This window comes from Mixophyes fleayi, chromosome 9 (assembly GCF_038048845.1).
Source record: "Mixophyes fleayi isolate aMixFle1 chromosome 9, aMixFle1.hap1, whole genome shotgun sequence".
NCBI classification, from domain to species: domain Eukaryota; kingdom Metazoa; phylum Chordata; class Amphibia; order Anura; family Limnodynastidae; genus Mixophyes; species Mixophyes fleayi.
In genome coordinates this window covers 111,543,209-111,566,227 of record NC_134410.1, presented here as the reverse complement: position 1 = coordinate 111,566,227, position 23,019 = coordinate 111,543,209, and the positions used below count along the sequence as shown (strand labels likewise).

Genomic DNA, 23,019 nt, shown 5'->3' with positions numbered 1-23,019 from the left:
CTGTGTTGAAACAACAAAAGCATGCAAATGTGTTTGCAAAACTATTGAGTAGCAGTTTAAAGAGGAAAAGAAAAGAGAAAACTTTTGCCCTGCAAAGGAAAAGTTTGAGACATATGCTGGGTGTTGTAGTGCCACACATCTTAAGTCAAGTGAGGTGCTCTTTCTATAAAGAAAGTGCTTTGTCCGTATAAATATAAAATTCTCTGCGTCTTAAGCTACAATGGGCAAGAAAAAGCAGAAGCCTACTGGGTCAAACCAGAAAGAGTGCATACAGCAGTGTCAAAGTGTTGATCTGGAGAGAGACAAAAATCAGAACTTGGAGCACGTTTGTGTGGCGGTAGTTTATGACCCTTATCATTGTGCTAGTTTAAAAGAGGAGGATGTTTCTGATAAAGACTTACTACAAACTGTTACGGCCCAGCAGACCGCTATTAGGCAACCGCTATTACAAGATGCTGCAGCTATGTCTGAGCAAGGGCTAGATGCACATTTGTCTGGACTCTGGGAAAAGGTTGTGATGCAGTGCCCTGAAAAGGAGGACATGCTTAAAGGCTTTCTACAATCCGCTATGGCCCAGCAATCCGCCATAAGTCACAACAGCAGTTACAGGATGCTGTAGCTCGGGAGGAAGCCATTAGGGTGAAACTGTTAGCCCTTGATGAGGCCCAGAGGCAACAGCAGGCAGCCTTTAAGGAGTCCTGGACGCAACTACAGGAGTCCCGAAGACAAGACCTTGAAGCCCTCCGTAAAAGCGTGAGCTCTATTAAAGCGAAGGAAAAGTCTCAGGAACAAGTCGTTGAAATGCTGAAACAAGAAAAAGAAATTGCGGAAACAAGGTTTGAAGATGAAGTAAAATGTTTAAAATACCAGCTGCGTATGGAGCAAATGGGGGCAGAAATAAATGAGCTACAAGATAATCTGAAAACATTGCTGGTGGAAAAGAAGTTACTTGAGGAAGGTGTAAAAAGTGGGAGGGCCCAAATACAGCAGCTCACTGATGAGAATGGAAAGTTGAAAACTGATATTGCAATGGTAAATGCAGCCCAGAATACAAATCAAGGGCAATGTCCGTAGTACGATTTCCCTTATGAAAGCAGAGTTAGTGAGCCCCTTGTCAAAAGAAAAATGTTGGGGTAACCTGCATACACGGCATTCTGTTACCACGGAAGTAAATATAAAAGTATGGTTTTAGGGTAGTCACTGTGGGACCAGTTCCTGGTTTGAAATTTGACGCAATATTGGGGAGAGACTTTTTCCCACCTCTGGAAGCTATGGGAGACCCAGTTGGTTGCAAAAATAAATAGACCAGCCCCGCTTGATAATATTACTGACACAGTGATAGCAGGAGCGTTCCCCAAGTCAAATGTGTTCCCTCTATCCAATGTGGTTGGTGAGTCAGGAAATGACAAGGGCAGCAGTAGAGGACAGGATTTTGTACCTCCTATTGAAGGGGGAAATATGGTTGAACCTGTTGACTGTGTGCCCGGGGTTAAAGTAAGGAAAAATGTTTTTGCCTTTAATGCAGTTAAAAGATCCCACCCTGGTAAGGCCCAGAGAAAGTGTGAGAATTATTAAAGGGAAGCCAGTAGAACCTGGTAATAGATTGTTGTACCCCCACATGACAATAACCCAGGAGTTATTGTGTCAGTTATTTAAAAGCGGAAAAGACATTTTGGAGCGGTTGGTAGTTCCTAAACTATATAGAAGAGCAGTGTTGGACTGGGCACATGGTTCCACAACTGCCAAGCATCAGGGGGTAGGAAATAAACTGGTGAATAAACTAGCTGTGGTTTTTAACCTGAAACCTCTGGTCTTGTGTTGTTTACTGCTGCTGTTTGTCGCCATCTCACCCAGGAGATGGTACCTGTTCCCCTGATTATGTCACAATATGTATATATTGTTTGTTTTTGAGCGCCAGACATTTTTCTTTTGTTTTCACATACATTTTGGTCTCAATTGTCCTTGGCTGCCATCTCAAATGATTTTATTCACTTCTACACATTTAACATAAAGAAGCGCACCTTTTTCTCTTTCACTGTTTATTAATTGTGTTTTCTATTAATTTAATGTCAGAGTTGATTAGAGGGAATAGATCTATTTATCAAATGTGAATATTATTATTTTAATGTTGGGGCTGAAGGGGGGCCTAATTATAAAATGTGGATGCTAAATTGATTTAGTTGAATTGGTTGGCGTTATCTAAATCTCATGTATATTTATTTTTCCAAATAGGGCCTCCAACATTCCAGGATTCAGACAAGCAGTCACTGATCTAAAGACAACAGCAGCCACAGTTGGTGAAAGGGACAAGACAGGTAGGAGAGAGTAGGACAGTCTGCCAACTGTCCTGAATCTGTTGAGGCAGTCCTGAATTTGGGTGACTGTCTCGTTTAGTCAGGATTTGATCCGACTGGAAGGACAGTTGGGAGGTATGTCCCACTTCACAATGTACTGCTTGTGAAGGCAGAACTGTGTGCATATAACAGTAGTGCACACAGTATTGCCTGTGTATTTGCCTAAAATGATAACCATGTTACATCATAGGGGTTCCCCTGTCTTAAGTGCTCTGGGCCACCTAGAGCCTTAATGTAGCACTGCTGTGAAGATCAACTGTACACCAGTGGGTTGTCCCCAGTTGTATATGTATAATGTATCACTTCACCAGCACCTGTAACTGAATAGGCATCTTGGGTAATATGTAGCTGCAGAACCTCTTTGCTGGTAGCTCTGTCTGATTCTTTCCTGACTAGTTACTTTGGATCAGGACTGTTGGATAGCTGGTACAGGACGCTGAGGTCAGCACAGGACAGCTGGGAGTGAATAAATTATGACCTTTGATATTTTGGACACAGGAATACAGCACACACAGGCATCTCACAGAGAAAAGCGGTAGCATAATAGTAATGGTGTTTATTGGCTCAATTAGCTCTTAGAAGAACTGTTCCTTTAAATGCTTACAGAAAATGTAAGTTCCTCAATCTGGGCCTCATGTAGAGTTGGACACAAGTCCATTTACTTTCCATTTATTCCCTACTGCGCATACACATGAAAAGTGCGTGGATTAGTTAAAATTAAGGAATTGACAGGTCCATTTTAAGGGAACTCTGTTCCTGCAAATATTTTTTTGCAGAAACCTTGCACCTTCCTATTCCTCCTTACTTGAACCGCTGATTGCCAAGCACTGTATTAATTACTCTTACAATAAACCCTTCCATTGCCTGTGTGTTTGCAGGATAGATCTTTGTCATGCTTCCTCTATTTCCTTTCAAAATTGTGACACTCCCCGGGCCAATGAGAAGTGTCGGTGGGTGTGCTAAGACACTTGTCCACTTACTGCAGCAATGATGATTATCACTTCATGTTCGTCCTCAGTGCAGGGCAACAGGTAAGCACTTTTATTACCAATATTTATATCTGGATATCAATGTACACTTCAGGCAGGGCGCTAATTACAGAAAGCTATAGCTGAAAAATGATATGCACAATATATACATAGAAGAGTGCATTGTATATGTACATACAACATTTAGATTACATTCTTCATTACTAGCTATTTAACACAGAAAAAGTAAATTACCTTCTATAACCCGGTTTTTATTTTTATTTAAATCATGTTTCTAAATTTTAACAATTTCACTCAATTGTTTGTTTTATTGATCTTTTTCTTAATATTTACACCGTTATCTCTGTGAAAGTTCACCAGTTTCCCCTAATGTGTGTCAATCGTACACCAATTTACCCCTTTATATAATTGCCCTGTCTGGTCTTCTTGTACATGAAAATCGTAAAACTAATTTCATGTTTACAATTAATCTGCTGAAAAACACCTTATATTTGGAGTTATTGTGTTGGAATATGTGTACCATGGAATAATAAACTATGGTGTATTATAGGCTTTTTTTTTTTTTTTTGTACTATCTAGTGGATGTTGGCAGTGTTTTGGTATAAGTATATGGGCTACACATTTATGTCAGATTGTTTAATAAGCAAAATACATGACGTAAACCTTTTAGTTAGTCTACCCGATCGATAATGATATTTGTTTGTCACAAGGTAAGAGTAACCTGTAGTAGTAAGTAATCTGGGGTTTGGTAGTTGTGTAATAAAGGGTTAGTCCAGTATATATAGCTTGTTGGGACCTTAAATACTATATATTTATAAAATAAATGCTATGGCTAGTGAACATTTTCCCGATTGTGTACAATTATTTCTCGCTAGAAGCCTGCAGGTTTTCAAGTGCAAATGTTTACAAGTAAGTTGTGTTTCAGGTAAACCACAGCGGTTACAGATTGTTAGACTTAAAGAGCAGGTTTGTCAAGTGGGGTCTTATTTTTAATTTATTTGAAATACTTCTGCAGGTTAATCATTTGGGTTTCTATTTTTAAAACATCCATTCCACACACCTCTGAGATAAATAAATAAATACACATTTACTTTTATTGTCGTTGTTGTTCCCCCCCCTCCCCCATAAACAACAGTTTGTGGTTTCATATCAACATTTGTGTTGAGTTATACATTCAGTGCAATCTTTAAATGTGATATACATGACACTGACTCATTGTCTTAAGCTGGGTACACACTACAGATATTTCGACCAACTTTTTATGCCGAGCGATTTTACATGCGATCGATGGTCCGATCACTCGGTCCATGGACTGCATACACACTAGCCTTGTTTAGGACGATAAAGGGAAGAGCGGACGTCCCTTTAGCGACTTTTTACAGCCATGTTGTCGTGAGCAATGACTGTAATTTCGTACTCACTGTTGTGGATTGGTCGGAAGTTTATACACACTACACCGCGGAAACGAGATTGGAACGAAAATATTAAACGGCCCGACCAACCAAATGAGGCGACAATCGTCCATTTGGGCAGACTTTCGAGCATCGTGTCACTGCACACACTGACCCGACTTTTGAACGAGCGGTCGTATGTCGGCTGATTATTGGACGAAAACCGTGTAGTGTGTACCCAGCTTTAGTTGTTTCCTATATCCCATCTCCACTTAGATTCACCTTCACCCTTTTCATTTCACCTCTTATTTTATTTCAATTATACCCATCATTCTATCTAGGTTCTATAAACTATGCTACAATACTTGATTTTCCCTCACAATTGATACAGTAATACCGCTTTCATACTGCCGCCCCGGCAATATCCCGGGTTTTTCAACCCGGGTTTTTGCAGGGGCTCGGAGCGTCCCAGCTCAGAAACACCATTCATACTGCACTTTGGACCCGGAAATTTCCCGGGTTGACCCCATTCATACTGCACAAGTCTGTGCCCTGGCAATTTGTGGGAGTCATCACCAGAGCAGTTTTCATTGGCTGAAAATTTGACCTCACTTGTTTGAATGTACCACACAAATGTAAAAGTAAATAAAAATGTTTATTTCACATATTGTATTTTGTTTTGTACATATTTCCTCATATGTCTCTTCACAAAAATATAAAATGACACAATACAAAAGTGCTTACTTGCATGTAGAAAAAAAAAAAATATATACACAAGTAGTAAACAGAAGACACAAATGTGCCCAAACAGTAAGTGCAAATTTGCTTTTTACGTAATATGTCAAGCTAACGGCGTGTTTCCAGATCACACGTAACATACATGATTAAAATTAACTGTTAAACATTTGTCCATAAAACATGATTATTACAATTGCCGATATTGTGGCATTTCTGGTTGTGGAGTGGTTTGGTTACCAGGTGGGTATTCTATGTTTGGGTTACCCTTAGGTTGAGCATGTTGTGTATAATGTACCGGGTTTGGAGGGTTATTGTTGCCTATGGCTTGCCCCCGCTGGTACATAGGATAATGTCCGTCATAATAGTAAGGACTTGGAGGAGGTGCCTGCACCCGTGAGAGGAGTCTGTCCATGAATCCCATAATACACTCACGATTTTCACGTAACGCGCGTTCCTGCATGGTCATGATTTGCATGAGGAAAGAGTCCTGGAGATCCCGCTCATTGTCCATGAAACGCATGGAGGTGCAGTATGAATGGGGTATAACAGAAATATCTCTGCGGACATTAGGCAACAGACCACACGTTGTATTTTATTTTGTTTCACATATGTAAGTGAGGATCAGAATTGCTCTCACAGAAGTCCCCACATATTCCATATTACTTCATTAACATTTTATGGCATTATGCTAATGTCTGTTATGTTTGGCTGCTGTTGACGTCAGCAGAATTTGTGAACACTCTGTATCTTCTTGCTGCCAGAGTATCCCTCTTATCATAGCTAACTCTTCTCCTGATAAAGTAGCTTTTTCTAAGTAAGACTTTCCAATCAGACCAGCCCAGATACAAATTACACAGTGTAGCTGTTTTTCAGCCCATAACCATAATAATAACAAGTGTAATGACATGACACTACGGGACAGAAGTGAGTATCACTGGAATAATACAATATTAAAAATAAAATTCCCTACACTAATACGTCAATGAAGGACCTATACGATTCCTCATTGACAATCCACATAATATACGATAGTGTCACTTTTTTTTCCATTACTTTCCTTTATAACAGTTTGAAATTGATAGAGCTCAGTTATCAATCTTCTGCATTTGGTTGTATCCCATCAGGTACATTCTCAGCACAAAAGTGCATTAAAATATTTTAATTTTATTAAATATCACCCAGTTTAGAATGTCGCCCTTGCTATAGCAACAATTTTGGCCGGTGCCACGATAAAGAGGGAGCACTGTGGTTTATTAATTAAAATGTTGCATCTCTGAGATAATTGAGCCAGTGAAGTGGTAGAACTTTATAGACAGCTGTAAGTGAAAGACGGTGGATGACGGGATCTTATTGTCTATGAGCAGCTTCTCTAATATCACAGCGATTCTGGCAGTGAGCAGAGCACCTCGGAATCTTTTCATTATGTCACCTGTGTTGTATTTAAACTGCCAATACCATGAGGTGAGCATATGTTATCCTATTAAATCTAACCTGTTGTTTTTTTTTTATATATATATTTCTCTAAGTTGGGGTGTTTTTCGTTTTCCCACTGTTGCGTTCTCAAAGTGGTGCAGGTCAGTTTTAAGCATGATTAAAGCACATGTGTGTCTAAGAGTCCTTGTAATGTCAAGGCCTGTGAGCACAGAGCAAGCGGGGAAAGGCCTCCTGCGTCATTCTGGTATCCGGAATGCGTACTGGCTGTGTTCCTTTTCAGCAAGGCGTCGGATAAATCTGCACACAGGATAATATTGCATAGTTCAGGCTTGGACTGGCCTCCAACACTATTATATAATGGAAGGAGAAGGATTTGTGTGCATCAAAATCCTGAAAGCTTGGAAATTGAATATTATTACTAATGGAACAAAGATAATGAGGTATATTTACTTTACTTCATGTTTGAAAAAGTGGAGATGTTGCCTATAGTAACCAATCAGATTCCAGTTGTCATTTATTTAGTACATTCTATAAAATGACAGCTAGAATCTGATTGGTTGCTATAGGCAACATCTCCACTTTTTCAAACCCGCAGTTTAGTAAATGTAGCCCAATGTCTACTGTTTTTACGTTGCCATATATATTAAGTCTGTTTTAGCAACTAATAAGCATAACAAAAATGGTTGATATATGTCACCTTGCATGTTTTATATGGACATTAAGATATAACTATTCATGGACTGATATAATTATTATGTTAGGTTTGAGATGAACGTGAAGTCAGTCTATTTATGAATCCATGTCAGAATAATTAATTATAATAATTTGCCCGATGACCCATGTTATTTCTATTCGGAGAGGCTGTAGTGACTTCTTTCCAGGTTTTAATAATAACTAATAAACTAATAAATGCTGCATCCCATTTGCGTGTCCCAAGCTTCACCCCCTGGCTGTGGCAGGAGTCCTGTGAGGCTTCATACATAGTACATTCTGTGATCTGGGCTGGGATCAGCTGGGTGTAACTCGGTAATGCCATAGATAACGCTCTCTAAAGGTTTTATCTCTTACGGACACTCTGAATAAGCCAGCTTCCCCCTGTCTCCAAGATAGTCCTATCCAGCTGAGACCAACAGCTAAGTTTGCAGCTACTCTCACAGTGCTTTAAATCTTCAGGTGGGAAGCAGCCATATTTTCTCCAGGGGTGTTTTACTCTATCATGTTTGACAAGGTTCCAGTTATAGAAGAGCTTTAGAGGCACAGGTTAGCTACCTCCAGTCCAGAGTGTAGCAAACCACATTATGCAAAGATCCACATTGTATTTAAATGAAGCCAAGTATGACGTTTGTTGTATGATATTCAGATAGTTTGTGTATAATTCCTGTGGATAGTAGCCTGAGTGAGTCATACAAACATCATACCATGGCTAGCATGCAGTTTTTGTTAAACAATTATATATACCAATTTATTGCACCCATAAAGTGCTCGTAGGCAACATTTGAGGGACAAACGTGTTCTTCATCTCGTATCTAACTGTTAAAGTCTAACATAGGTCAAATATTATATGGTAAATGAGATTTTTATATGGAACAATGTACCCATAGTCTAAATTATCAGGTTATTATAGATCATTGAGGAGCTCTGTGACTGTTATACAGGTCATTGATTTTTCAAGCCGATTTCTAATATCCATGATCATTTACAGCAGGTGGTATGTTATTTCTTATAGTACATAAGTTTTCCTTATAAACACTAAAGTCAGGCCATGAGAACTTACTGTCTATCAGCAATGACATCAGAACTACAGATATTACATATAATAGCATCACTTGTGTATCAGATGAGAAGGCAGTCAGTGACTCAGCAGCATGTAAATGATGCAGTAGTAGAATCATCATCATTTATTTATATAGCGCCAATTCCGCAGCGCTGTACAGAGAACTCTCTCGCATCAGTCCTTGCCCCATTGGAGCTTACAGTCTAAATACCGTAACACACACACACACAATTTGTTAGCAGCCAATTGACCTACTACAACAGATATATTGGCACAAGATTATGAATATGATAAGAAGGACCAACTGCACGGGATCTGCAAACCCGTAAGTAAAAGTATATATATAAAAAAGAACAAATTGCAGTACGTCCTCAGATCATAAAATCACTGGCACTGTAATGTGATTATAAAAATAATTTATTAAAACAAATACATAATATTTAGATGATGTTAATGATATTAAACACCACCTCTTGAGGATATTAACAACAGTATAGGTGCACCTATAATAATCTGGATTATTATTATAGGTGCACCTATACTGTTTTTATAATCACATTACAGTGCCAGTGATTTTATGATCTGAGGACGTACTGCAATTTGTTCTTTTTATAATTGACCTACTAGTATGTTTTTGGAGTGTCGGAGAAAACCCACACAAACACGGGGAGAACATACAAACTGCTCACAGATAAGGCCATGGTCAGGAATTGAACTCATGGCCCCAGTGCTGTGAGGCAGAAGTGCTAACCACTGAGCCACCGTGCTGCCCCTAATGAAATATCTGTTTATGATGGTGGTTTTATAATGATAGGAGCCACTTGGTCCATCCAAGTATCTTCTAGGAATGGCAGACTAGAACATTGAGTAGAGGAATATCTCACATGTTCAGGGTGCAAATGGAGGCAAGCAAGAAACCACAGAGATAGTGGAAGGAGCAGCAGAGAGTAGTGATGTGAGGCTTCAGTCCAACTATTGCGGGAAAATTGTGGTATGAAACGTACCTCAATATAAAATTACAGTCTTCTCCTTACTGTTCTTCCTTCTTCATCCTCCTCCTAATAGCCATGATGTGTAACCACAAACTACAATGGGGAAACAGCGGCATTTCCTCAACTACTGCATGTGTTTTCTCAATGGACATCATTTCAACTCATCACAAAACTATTACACAAGTTTACTTAACAACTGTATTACACAAGGAGCCATGTTACACATGGAAGCAACTGATGGCTTGCAATCACCAGAGCTGCTATTAATTTGATAAAATGCTGAGAGGAGAAGAAAATACACGAGTTATCAGACATTTTTTTTATATATTTGGGGTTTAATTTGTCAGTATCTAATTGTACACAGTTTTCACTGATCTCCTTAAACCCTCCTTCTTGCAGACACCCTAACGTGTGAACATGGCTTCTTTCATCAAACTCTGTCCCTTCTACAACCGGGACCCTACTGTGTTCCTGCGGGTAGCTCGCCCCATGGTCCTGCGCAGTGCCGAGCGCTGCCCAGTCATGGTGGCTCGTACTGTGGCTACTTCTGCAGGTACCCAGCAGAGGGTCAAGGACACCACACCATCTACTGGAGGTAAGTATGTCGATAACTTGCCCTAGTAGGAATTAACCGATGGAAGAGTGAAGTGCTCCTATTGTTCAGACTTATCATAACTCACAGGGTACCTTCAAATTCTGTTTCACCATCGATGACATAATCCAACGTTTACTGTTTCAGTCTCTTCCGGAGCCTCCAACAGGCGTACCTTGGCTCAGGCAGCCCCACAAGCCGCCACTGCCAACGCCGTGTGCCCTTTTATCGAGAGCGAGATGGAGAAAGAAAATAGCGTTATAGTCCAGAAAGCTGGTTCTGAAGTGCAGGAGGATCTAAAAGCTTTCAAAACAGGTACAAGCTTTATAAATTGTTACTGAACAAAACTCGCAGGACAATAAGTTGAACGAAGAGTGAAGACCCAGGGCCATCTTAACAACATTATGGGCCCCCGGGCAAAGCAGTGCACCAGGGCCCCTACATATATAGATATAGATATAGATGTATAGAGATACAGATATATAGAGATAGAGATAGATAGATGTACTTGCTCAGTGACCCTTGAAGGTTTTTTTTTGCAGGTTTTTTCTTTTGCAGGATTATTTATTCTAATTAAGAGCCCTGCCTATGGGGGCCCCCTTGCCCGTAGGGGCCCTGGGCACCTGCCCATTGTGCCCAATGGAAAAGATGGCCCTGTGAAGACCTACCCTAACACTAAATCTGACTTATGTACAATCGCTAGAAGTGATGGAATAGCGCCATTCCAAACCCGTAGGACCCATGGCACGCTTACGGTTGTCATGTATAATTGAATACCAGAAAAAAGCTAGTTATCCCAGGTGCAGAATCCTACAACCATAGACTTTACTGTCCAAAATAATTCAATTGCTGACACGTAACCATGTCTAATGTGAAGTCAGAATACAATCATTTTTTATCAGGCAAATCTATATAGGGGGAATGGGACAATGAAAGTAAATAGTTTAAAGGGTTAATAAAAAACTGAGCTACTTGTAAAATTCACAAATGCATAGTAGAAAGATTCATTTAGCACAGCGCTAATGCTCTTTTGTGACGTCATGTGTCTAACTTTGAAAGTAACCAGTTTTACAGGGAAATGCATAGATTTTTTGCATCAGATGGAGGAGTTAGATGCATAGGGGGGCGTTCCTTGCTGAGTACGGATTAGGAGAATGAGTGCTTCTACTTTTGTACTCCTGCAAATACAAGATTTTATAATTTGGGATGACATTATGTAAATGGGAATGAGGAGTGCAAGGGGTGGATATACAAAGGACGTTCCCTGCTTTATGGCAAGGTGCAGTTTTTTTTCTACCCGCAAAAGTACTTGAACTTTTCTGCATATCTAGCCAATGTAAAAAAAAAACACACACATAGTGACACAATGTTCCTTCACACTCATGATTAATTTAACACAAATATTAAGCTAAACTTAGCAATATCTTAGGAAAAAAAACTCTGAGTTGAAATGAATAAAGGATTCCTGTATTAGTCTATCTCAAGGCATTTCTAAGGATCAGCAAGTAGGTAGCACCTTATAATGTACTATCACAGGCCTGGCCAATCTGTGGTTCTCCAGGTATTGTGAAACTACAAGTGCCAGCATGCCCTGCCAGCTCTGGGCTAGCTATCTACTGGCAAAGCATGCTGGGACTTGTAGGTTGGCCAGGCCGGCACTAGGAGGACAAGTCACACATAAAGAGAGAGTGCGGGTCTACATTTTTTCTGATTTATAAATGACTATTACTATAGGCAGCCTGAATTGAGTTTGCACCCAGTTGAATAGCAAATTTAAAGGTCAAACATTTCAAGTTCTGTAAAGGAATGGTACATTTTACATGTATATCTGTGAACAAGTTATTAGATTATTTTTCATATTGGGTTAACTTGTATTTTAGGTTTAGGGTCATTTAAATCATAGCTAATGTATGACATAGTTGATATTACTCTATGGCTCTAAAATGTGTTGTAGTTTCCAGCTCACACCAGAATCTAAATACTATAATGTTACAAAGGTTTAAAACAATATTAAATCTTAATAATGAAAGGCTGTATTGTCGTTCCTCTGCACAGTAGCAATGTAGCCCTGTAGACTAAACTCTTAACTGCTTTGCAAATCAGGTGAGCCTCTAGTAAAGCACTGACAGCAAAATAGTAACTTTGGGCATGGGCAGACTTTAAAGTGCATTTGGATCTTAGACACTGAAGCAATGGACAAATCTGATTATTCTTGGGAGAAAAACTCAAGCCCACTGGTGCTCTTTGCCAATGATGTCACATTTATCTGTTTTCCAGATGCTCTTAGTTCTCTGCTGTTTGATGTCCAGTCAAGTCTGAAGAAGAAGTTCTTTGGTTCTTCGCCTAAAAAAGTGAACCTTGGAACTGGGGCTCCTCTAATTCCAACTCATCTGATTAAAGAAAACATGACAGGTACACTCTTTAATTCCTAATGAGTCATAACTATTATTATCGTTGACTTGTAAGGGCTTTCATAAAACAGACATACAAGGTAGACAATATAAATGCAGACATGGAAACAAAGGGTAGGACCCTGCTGCTGCTTACATTCTAAGTGCAAGAAGAGGAACAAGGTGGCTCACAGAGTGGAGATTGGGATAGTTGTGAGGGTGCTTTAGTGTGGGTAGCGGTGGTCAAAGGGGGGTGTATACAGTGTTATGCCATACCGCCACTTCTCCTACTACCTTCATCGTAAAAATATCACATTCCATTCCCCATACCGCCACTTCGACCACTGGTGGGTAGTAGTAGTATAGGTGGGAGTAGGGTAAAGTGGAATAAAGAGATTTATATGATTAATATAATATGTTGCTGTTACCACCCAGTAGTCTGTGTCCTTATGATTGACACTTCACATTCTCTCATCAGGTGGAGCTGCCTTTGGCTACGATGAGTTCTTCAGCCGGAGGATTGAGGAGAAGAAACAGGACCACACGTACAGGCTGTTCAAGACCGTGAACCGCAAGGCTGAAGCCTACCCGTTCGCTGATGATTTCTCTGACCTCCGGGGCAATAAGAAGGAAGTGTCCGTTTGGTGCAGCAATGATTACCTGGGCATGAGCCAGCACCCTAGGGTTCTGCAAGCCATTTCGTAAGTACAACCACTCAGACGTTAACATGCCATCGTAACATGGTACTTGCCCCTTGAGGTCCCTTTTCCAATCATAATAAAACATAACAAAGGTCCAGGAATAACCACTTACTAGGAACTCATTAAATTATACAGACACTTTATTTTAACCAACACTTTGTTCTTGGCACTTTAAATTGCATTTGTACCTAACTACCTATACACAATGGAGACACCATCCAATATACATTCTTTATCCACAATTAGCTACATCCACTGTGTCTAGATGACTATAAAACTTTAAGTACCCTTTAGCCATAATAGTCCGCTTCATCGTCTAGGTTAGTAGATCTAGTGACTGCCGCTGTTGTAGAAGAGGACACACACAGGCCCAGTGCCAGTCCTCTGCTGGAGACACACACAGGCCCGGTGCCAGCCCTCTGCTGGAGACACACAGGCCCGGTGCCAGCCCTCTGCTGGAGACACACAGGCCCGGTGCCATCCCCCTGCTGGAGACACACACAGGCCCGGTGCCATCCCCCTGCTGGAGACACACACAGGCCCGATGCTATCCCCCTGCTGGAGACACACAGGCCCGATGCTATCCCCCTGCTGGAGACACACAGGCCCGATGCTATCCCCCTGCTGGAGACACACAGGCCCGATGCTATCCCCCTGCTGGAGACACACAGGCCCGATGCTATCCCCCTGCTGGAGACACACAGGCCCGATGCTATCCCCCTGCTGGAGACACACAGGCCCGATGCTAGCCCCCTGCTGGAGACACACAGACCCGATGCTATCCCCCTGCTCTTCCTTCCGGTAATTATTAGCGTTTTCCCATCAGGAAGACTCTTCAGGACCTTGGAGCTGGGGCTGGAGGAACAAGGAACATATCGGGCACCAGCCAATTCCACGTGGACCTGGAGTGTGAATTAGCAGATCTGCATCACAAAGACGCAGCTCTTCTCTTCTCTTCCTGCTTTGTCGCAAATGACTCCACGCTGTTCACGCTGGCAAAGATGCTGCCAGGTAGGTTAAAAAATTAATCCGATCTGCAGACGTTTTACCACCGATTAAGAGTGTCACAGTTCATGAATGATGGAGGAGACTGACCGCATTACTTAATCCCTTCATCAGATATATGCATATATCAATTGTCACCATGGTATGCAGCTAGCTACAACCATTAATGCAAAACGTATGACCTTAATAATTCAAATGCAGCAATAACATTCCCTCGTCTTATAAAGTCTCCCCTTTTCCACAAATTATGCAACCAGAACTAGCAGAGGTTAGCCTGACTTTCAATATGGCCGCACCAATGTCTGTCTTCATGTTGGTCTAGAGTTGGAGAAGAGCCACTATAGATATTTTGTTGACAACATGTAATCCGTAGAAGGTGACGTTTGTCTGCTGTCTGTCTGTACAGACCACACTCTGCCTGTTATTGAACTATACAGTAGTCATATATTGACATGTCATTGCTTCCAGGCTGCGAGATTTACTCTGATGCTGGAAATCATGCTTCTATGATCCAGGGTATCCGAAACAGCGGAGTCACAAAATACGTCTTCCGCCATAATGACCCTGGCCATCTGGAAGAACTGCTCCGCACGTCAGACCCTAAGACACCCAAGATTGTTGCATTTGAGACCGTCCACTCTATGGATGGTAAGTTCTCAGAGGGGTCTTTGTTACTGTAAATATTTAACATTGTATAAACAATGCAGTATGTTAAAATGTGGACTCTACTTAGGGTTGCATTCTGTAGTCAATGGCACACACTGGGCCTGGTTCATTACAGAGCGATTACCATTTCAGGGAGGGAACAGGGTGGGGAAGGGGAGCATGCCCGAAGTCAATGTACAGTAAGGGGCGGCGTGCCAAGCTCGCATACGCAGCAGCGTCCAATACGAGTTCTGGGCATCTCTAAGGTACTTATTTATCAGCCATATCTCTTGCTCCAGCTAAAGGTCTGGTGTAAGTACCGCTTACTAGTGATGACGGCTGTGTGTGCATGCTAGGACATGTGTTTGCAATCAGGAACAACTGCAAAAAATATTTCTTTATGTACAGTAGACTTTAATTACATCCTAATAAATGTTTGTTTTGGGGGAAGGAAATCAAAAATTATTTTTTTTTTGATGTTTTGTCATTAATAACTATATTAACAGGTGACATTGAATAGTTTTTTCTGTGTGCTTTTGTGAGTTATATTCCACCTCTGTATTGGACGTATCCTGTAGTGTCCTTCTAGTAGAGCAGAGCAGACCTACATCCGTATTCATCACTATACATTGAATACAGACGTGGGTATACCCGTTTCATGCACGTTATTTTTAAAATGCACATTACGTTCGTTTTGCATGTCTTAGAGAATCAGGCCCACAGTCCTTATTATCTGTGCTTTATGTCATTATCATTGATCTGCTCAGTAAAGCCCATATATTTCCTATACCAAGATTTACAATGTTTATCTTGCTGTGGTTTGCAGCCACAACCTGTCTATAGAGCGATGACTCAGGACTCAAAGTTCCAATTCCACAGCAAATACATCTATTATACTAAGCTAATAAGCATTGTATAAAAGCTGGAATGATGGCTCTGCACTGCTTTGTTTCTGGGTGTCTTTTAGGCAGCCTGAAACACAAAATACAATAACGCTAATTATTTTCTCACACCAAAGAGTGGATCTATCAAACCTTCTAAAAAGTCAAATTGGAGGCGTTGAGCATCGCAACCAATCAGATTCTAGCGATCAATTATCTAGTACATCCTCAGAATGATATCTAAAATATGATTGGCTGCAACTCCTCCATTTCTCGTTTTTTAGAAGGTTTCATAAATATAACCCCAATACATTTTTCTGACGATGGTAAATTTTTTCACATCTCCTAAACAGCTAAATAAAACACATTATTGGCTGTGAGCTTGTTTCCACCAATTCTTTCTTCAGGGCCATTGGGAAAAAAAAAAAAACATGCTGCTTTTAAGTGCTGTTATTTAACATTTGAAGTATAAATGCCTCCAAAGAGCCTCAAATGCTTTCAAACCAGTGGTCGAAGTAGACATTTATAAGTGGTGGTATGGAAAATGTAACATGCAAAGTTGATGAGGTTGAAAAAAGACACCAGTCCAATTAAGTTCAACCTATTTTGGATCTCCTGCGATCCCTCACTTATATTTGAAATTGATCCAAATTAAGCAACCGCCAATCTGTTTCAATCTGGAAAAATCCATCCAGACCCAATATTGCAGTCCTATTTCTCCCTGGATCCACTTACTCCTTCATTTTAATTAAGTTGTAACCCTGGATACACTTTTCCGCTAAACATTTGTCTAACCCTTTCTTAAACATATCTATTGAATCTGCCATCACAACCTTCCTTGGCAGTGAATTCCATATATTGACTGCCCTTACTGTAAAGAACCCCTTCCTTTGCTGGTTGTGAAATTTCCTCTGCTCTAACCTTAGGGGGTGATCGCGTGTCCGGTGTATAGTACTTGGGGTACAAAGTTCCCATGAAAGTTCTCTGTATTGACCCTTAATGTATTTGTACATAGAAATCATATCCCCTCTTAGACGCCTCTTTTCTAAAGTAAACATGCCTAAACTGGATAACATTTTCTCAATTTAAGTGAATGGAATTTGATAGTATTACAATGAAGGCAGTAGGGCAAGTGGTTGTATGGCTACCACCGTATAAACCCCCACTTCACACCAGACCAACTCTTTTTAATAACCTTGCAGATCAGGAGGTAAAATAACTTGGTCGACTCTATGTGCAGATAAAAGAACTATTTGCACATTTGCTAAACGTAAACCTTACTTGGCAGTTGTCCCTACAAGTTAATGAATCATGCTATGCTTGCTATATCCTTCTATAGTGTTGTACTCCTGTGTGTCTCATCATTTCAGGTGCAATCTGCCCCTTGGAGGAGATGTGTGACGTGGCACACAAGTACGGGGCCCTGACATTTGTGGATGAAGTTCATGCAGTGGGGTTGTACGGGGTGCGAGGCGCCGGAGTGGGAGAGAGAGATGGGGTCATGGACAAGATGGACATTATCTCCGGAACACTGGGTAAGTGATGAATACAGTGACGTCATGCAGACTATGAAGGAGTCTTAATGTTACATAAAAGGCTTTCACTGTTGCGTAGAAGCTATGGCCATTCAAAAATAAGGAAAGGAGCTACACATTTAGGAGTGCCTCTCCTTGATCGGAGCTCTTTCTTTGCTTAGAATACCGTAAATTGCTACTAAGGGAGCACCCACTGATTGCATATATCATAGTTCCAATATATACCTAGCATATATCATATTTGTCTACTCTTCCGGAATGTCTGGGAGACTCCCGAATTCCGGGTATGTCTCCTGGGAGAGCAGGCAAGTATCCGCATCCTGTCCCTGATGGGCCTCAATGACGCGATTAATGGCGAATTGCATCATTTATGCCCCTCCCCCCATGTCAAAATACCAATTGGGGGCGGGGGAAGAATGACAGTATTCACCATGCCCGGCACCCTTCCTCCATCCCACCACACCCCTCTTCAGGGAGTAGGCAAGTATGACATATATTAAGGAGGTAAAATACACCATAAACATGATTTTATAATCTAGTGAGGTTGGTTTATGAAAACTTTATAAAAACTTTGGGTCAAAGTTGCACATAAGTGAGTCTGGGAGGTGTTTATTGATTCAAAATTAACCAAACAATAACAGTTATCAACAGCTAAGTTTTAAGTCTAGATGGTTATTGGTCTCTGTATAAAGTGGATAAAGGGCACAGCCAGCAAAGTTTACGGTGCAGTGGATTGGCTGACTTGTACAAAGCTTCTGGGTGTGGCAGGTAAGACAGACATGTATCACGCCCTTGATACTTATCGGACATCCCAGTGCAGACTGTGCATGTTTTTAGGAGATACCAGAAGCTCTTTACAAATCAGCTGTGACACAAGGAATAATAATTCTGGGAGCCCGTTGAGAAAGGTGAATTACTAATGGAAAACCAGTTCAAATACAGGTTGATTCTATCATAGAAAGTATTTTCAGCATTCGCACATCCTAGGTATCACAAACTTTCTACATATTAGATATAAACTGGCTCTAAAGCCATTGAGGAAGCGATGCTCAGTTACAAGAATCACCTTACATTGCTGTGCCACTAATCTTCTGTTCTCTGCTTCTCCAGGGAAGGCATTTGGCTGTGTCGGTGGCTACGTGGCCAGCACGGCCTCTCTCATAGACACCGTGCGATCTTATGCTGCTGGATTCATTTTCACCACCTCCCTGCCCCCGATGCTGCTGGCGGGAGCTCTGGAGTCCGTGCGTGTCCTGAAGAGCGAGGAGGGACAAGCTCTCCGCCGTGCTCATCAGCGGAACGTCAAGCACATGCGCCAACTCCTGATGGATGCTGGGCTGCCTGTCATCAACTGCCCCAGCCACATCATCCCCATACGGGTGAGCAGCCCTCCCACAGATAACCAAGGCAAAAAAATGTATAACAGCTGCAGTTTTAAGAGAAATGTTTGGGGTTTTACAAAAAAAAACGACATAAGACATTACATTCAAGTGCACTGTTTTGCAACGCAGCTGAAAGCACAATACACCATGAAACATAATCAGATATACTTTATAGTTCAAAACAAGACACAAGTTATGACATCCAACACGTTACATTAAGTACTGCACTATACGTTCATCACTTTAACAAAACAACAGTTTAAAAAAGCAATAGATGTGAGGGGGAGATAGGCGAGGGTTGTAGGATTCTGGAGGCCCGAAGCTTTATGGATAGACAGATATAAGGGAAGGGTGCATAAAAGACATTCAACAAAACATCAACGTGAGATGGGGGAATGGGGTAGTGGGGGTAAGGGAGGGAGAGTCACAGGCCCAAAGCTTTATTGAAAACAGACACATAGGGGAAGGGGAAGAGTCTAGGGCCTGATTCATTAAGGATCTTAACTTAAGAAACTTCTTATTTAAGTCTCCTGGACAAAACCATGTTACAATACAAGGGGTGCAAATTAGTTTTCTGTTTTGCACATAAGTTAAATACGGACTGTTTTTTTCATGTAGCACACAAATATCAACTTTAGATTTCAGTGTACAACTAAGCTAACAATTTGTGTGCTAGATGAAAATAGTCAGTATTTAACTTATGTGCAAAACAGAAAACTAATTTGCACCCCTTGTATTGTAACATGGTTTTGTCCAGGAGACTGATAAGAAGTTTCTTAAGTTAAGATCCTTAATGAATCAGGCCCTAGTCCTCTTCTTCTTCAGGACTGTCCATGACGTTATAGTATCCTAGCAGGCTGTGGATCAGCCTGCGACAGTCCTGGATAGTCATCTTCTCCCTTTTCAAAACTCCTGGCAAGCCATAAAGCGTCTTTAAAACAGTTCATAAAGCGCTAAGCCTCCTGGACTGCCCCATAAATGTGGGTCTCACAAAATAATCCATAAAATACCGAATGGTATGAAAGGCAAATCCTGGACACACTGTCTCTGTTCCAGGACATTCAACAGTGCCTGTGCAATGGGGCAGTCCCACAAGATATGCCGCGATGTTTCCCTGCTGACAAAGCACCAGGGGCAATGAACATATCTGTACAGGTTCCGGCCATGCATGAAATGTGATCTTATCTGGTGATTATACCCATCCAATCAGATTAATCCAACTAATGAGACAAACTCTACTAGATTTAGAATTCTACAGTCAGCAAACAGAGTAAGGGAGAGTTTAAAGATACTCAGTAGGGACAGTATGCAAATAACCCACTCCTAATCAGAGAACATACTTCTGGAGGTCACTACTTATGCCATTTATGTGGCAGTCATTTGAGTCAAATGCTTTATCCAATGGGTAATCAGAACACTGCAGAGACCATTGATGAGGCAGACTTCACACCAACAGACTGTTTAACCCTTGTTGGAGCTCATCAGTGCAGAACCTGGACAAATTCAGAGGTATTTTTTCTAGGGAGCTGTCGTGACTCCAGAAATACTGCTTAAATATATGTCCTTTCTTACTGCTTTACAATCCCAGCAATCAGCTGGGAAAGTCGAACAGAACCAACTATTACTGACTACTCCCATTGTTTTAATAGTTTTGTACTAATTAGTGTGGGTATTCTAGTTATTTGTTCTTGGCTAACAATAAATTGTGTACTGTTAAAAAAATAAAAGCCACAGCAACAATCTCTCAGGCTTACATCAAGAGGCTAAGTGACAGCCCTCTTCATAGCGATAGCAGAATAAGTGCCTGCTGACCTAAGTTTAGTGCCTTTACTGCCGACAGCTGTCTCACTCCTGCCTTAGCTGTTGTTCAGTGTGATGACAACCTGCATCTCCCCCTAGTTTCCTGGTCTTCTGTACATTACTGTGTGCTCTATACAGTGCTGTATAATTCCACAGCACAATATAGTACATTAATGTTAATGGCCGACTACCCAGGGAGATGCACCCTGTGAAGTAGCTGTGTATCCGGTGCTCACTCTTCTCTCCTTACAATGCACTCGACAGAAGATAACACATGAGAATATGTTAGTTACAACAGAGGAATTGTACTTGTTATGATGTAGGAAGGTGATTGTACAATTCCCTCAATGACTAAACTCATGAAATGTCATCTAAGTCTACAGCCATTTACTTTTCCAACACACCAAGCAGACTATTTGGTATATGATTATAGCGAAGGGGGGAAAAAAAAGAATATTGCTTTAATAATGTCACAACCATGGTGTACAAAACTATATATTGTTGGGTATTGAAATGATCAGGACCTATAGTTACCACCAGTCTTCACCGCTAACCTTTATCCCTACGGTTCTGGAAGGCGGAGTAGGATACTGATCCTTAGCTCTTATTCTGTTCTCTACACCAGGTTGGCAATGCCGCAGTGAACAACAGAATCTGTGACACTCTTCTGAATGACTACAACATCTATGTCCAGGCCATCAATTACCCAACCGTCCCCCGTGGAGAAGAGTTGCTGAGGTTGGCTCCCTCTCCACACCATGCTCCCAACATGATGAACTACTTTGTGGGTAAGCATTGGTTTACAGAGTCTTCAGCTGCAAAGACAACAAGTTGAGCTTTGGACAGTGATTGCATAGGCACAAAAAGCGTATAAGTGGAAGGAAAGTATCTTCCAAGCTAGCCATGATTTCCTGTACAGTAACAAGTATATGGATAACAGTTCTATTGTACTCTGCTCATTCACTTCATCTTGGCTTAATATTCAGCATAGCTGCCGTCAAAGTGTACCCATCGCCAACATACACTTGAGGCGGTCAGTCTATGGACTACAGAATGCAGTCTAGAGGCACATGGTTCGGCAGACGATAAAGCTGCCTACAGTATATAGGTGACAATGGCCATTTAAGAAAACCAAATAAGGGTTTGCATGCAAAAAAAACCTGTGTTCATGTGGTTAAAGTAAGAATAGACTGTACTCATAAACTGGGTGCATTAAAGCATGTTTATATTGCCCGATACTTAGGTTTACACTGCCTGTATTGTTGCTAATTTGAACTCTGGGTTTCCACTTGTCACAGAGAGCCTGGTCCACACATGGAAGGAAGTTGGGATGCCCTTGCAGTCACCATCCGCCGCCGAGTGCAACTTCTGCCACCGCCCACTGCACTTTGACCTGATGAGCGAGTGGGAGCGCACCTACTTTGGGAACATGGAGCCGAAATACATCACTATGTACGCATAGCCCTGCAGAATGCCTTATCACACCCTGACAAGCAGTCCTGTTAGAGCAGCTCCAAGTACCACAGTCCAATCCGGCTGATCACAAATCTATTAACTACTAACTCGCGGCCCCTTTATCTTGTATGTGCATTGGAATCCCTCCCCTGTATCCACGCAGCTTGTGAAGCCTCATCCCTCTTACTTCTATCTGCCCCAATCACTGGAACCAAAATCCCAGACACCCGTAACACAGCTCAGCCTGAAATATCTGCTTTAGATAACAGTCCATGCTATATCATTACCAACTAATATAAAGTTATATCCAGCCTCAAATACTAATTTATTTAAAGTATTTTTTCCGTGCTATTTGCATACTACAAATAAGTTGAGAGGTGACAATATATTGCTGTATGTTGCTGATTAGTCATCTAGATCCAGGCTGCGGGTGTGTTCACACATGACGAATACTGACAATAAAGTGTTGTGCATGGATTCACTGGTGTTATATTGGTGTGTGATAGTGTGGTACATATTTCACATAAGCAATCGCAGGAGATTTGGCTATGAGACCATCACTGAAGTGTCAAATGTTTGTACAAAGCATCGGGAGGCAGTTCTACCTGTACACAAGTGTCGTACGACCCTTTAGATCTACCTGCTATAGCACGCTCCCCTTTTCAGTCCACCCAGTCCCTGTACACAGTGCAAGCAGCCACATTATGGGCTGAGCCATTCGTCATAAGAATACAGCAAATAACTAGGAACAAGTGACATAACATTACTAAAAGTTATTACGAACCGTAAAAGTACAAAACAGCAGCGCAAAAGCTTCTTGGACATCAGGCGCTTACATTTGGGGAGGAAGAGTATGGATCTGCAGGCCAACATGGGGTGCAAAATATCTCCTATTTCTTAATCTTTTTGCCAGGGCAGCTCCTCTCACCCAGGAAATAGTTGTACCCTGCTTACTGACTCA

General features: G+C 41.3%; 1 protein-coding gene across 1 annotated transcript; it reads left to right on the top strand.

Moving 5' to 3' along the window:
* Positions 1–3,282: 3,282 nt before the first annotated feature.
* Positions 3,283–22,535, top strand: ALAS2 (5'-aminolevulinate synthase 2). The gene is made up of 11 exons (XM_075184937.1): positions 3,283–3,385; positions 10,072–10,267; positions 10,412–10,579; positions 12,542–12,676; positions 13,133–13,355; positions 14,182–14,366; positions 14,829–15,008; positions 17,257–17,421; positions 18,532–18,800; positions 21,229–21,391; positions 21,902–22,535. The coding sequence occupies exons 2-11, from the start codon at positions 10,090–10,092 to the stop codon at positions 22,063–22,065; spliced, it is 1,830 nt and encodes a 609-aa protein (XP_075041038.1). The 5' UTR covers positions 3,283–3,385; positions 10,072–10,089; the 3' UTR covers positions 22,066–22,535.
* The last annotated feature ends 484 nt before the right edge of the window (positions 22,536–23,019 follow it).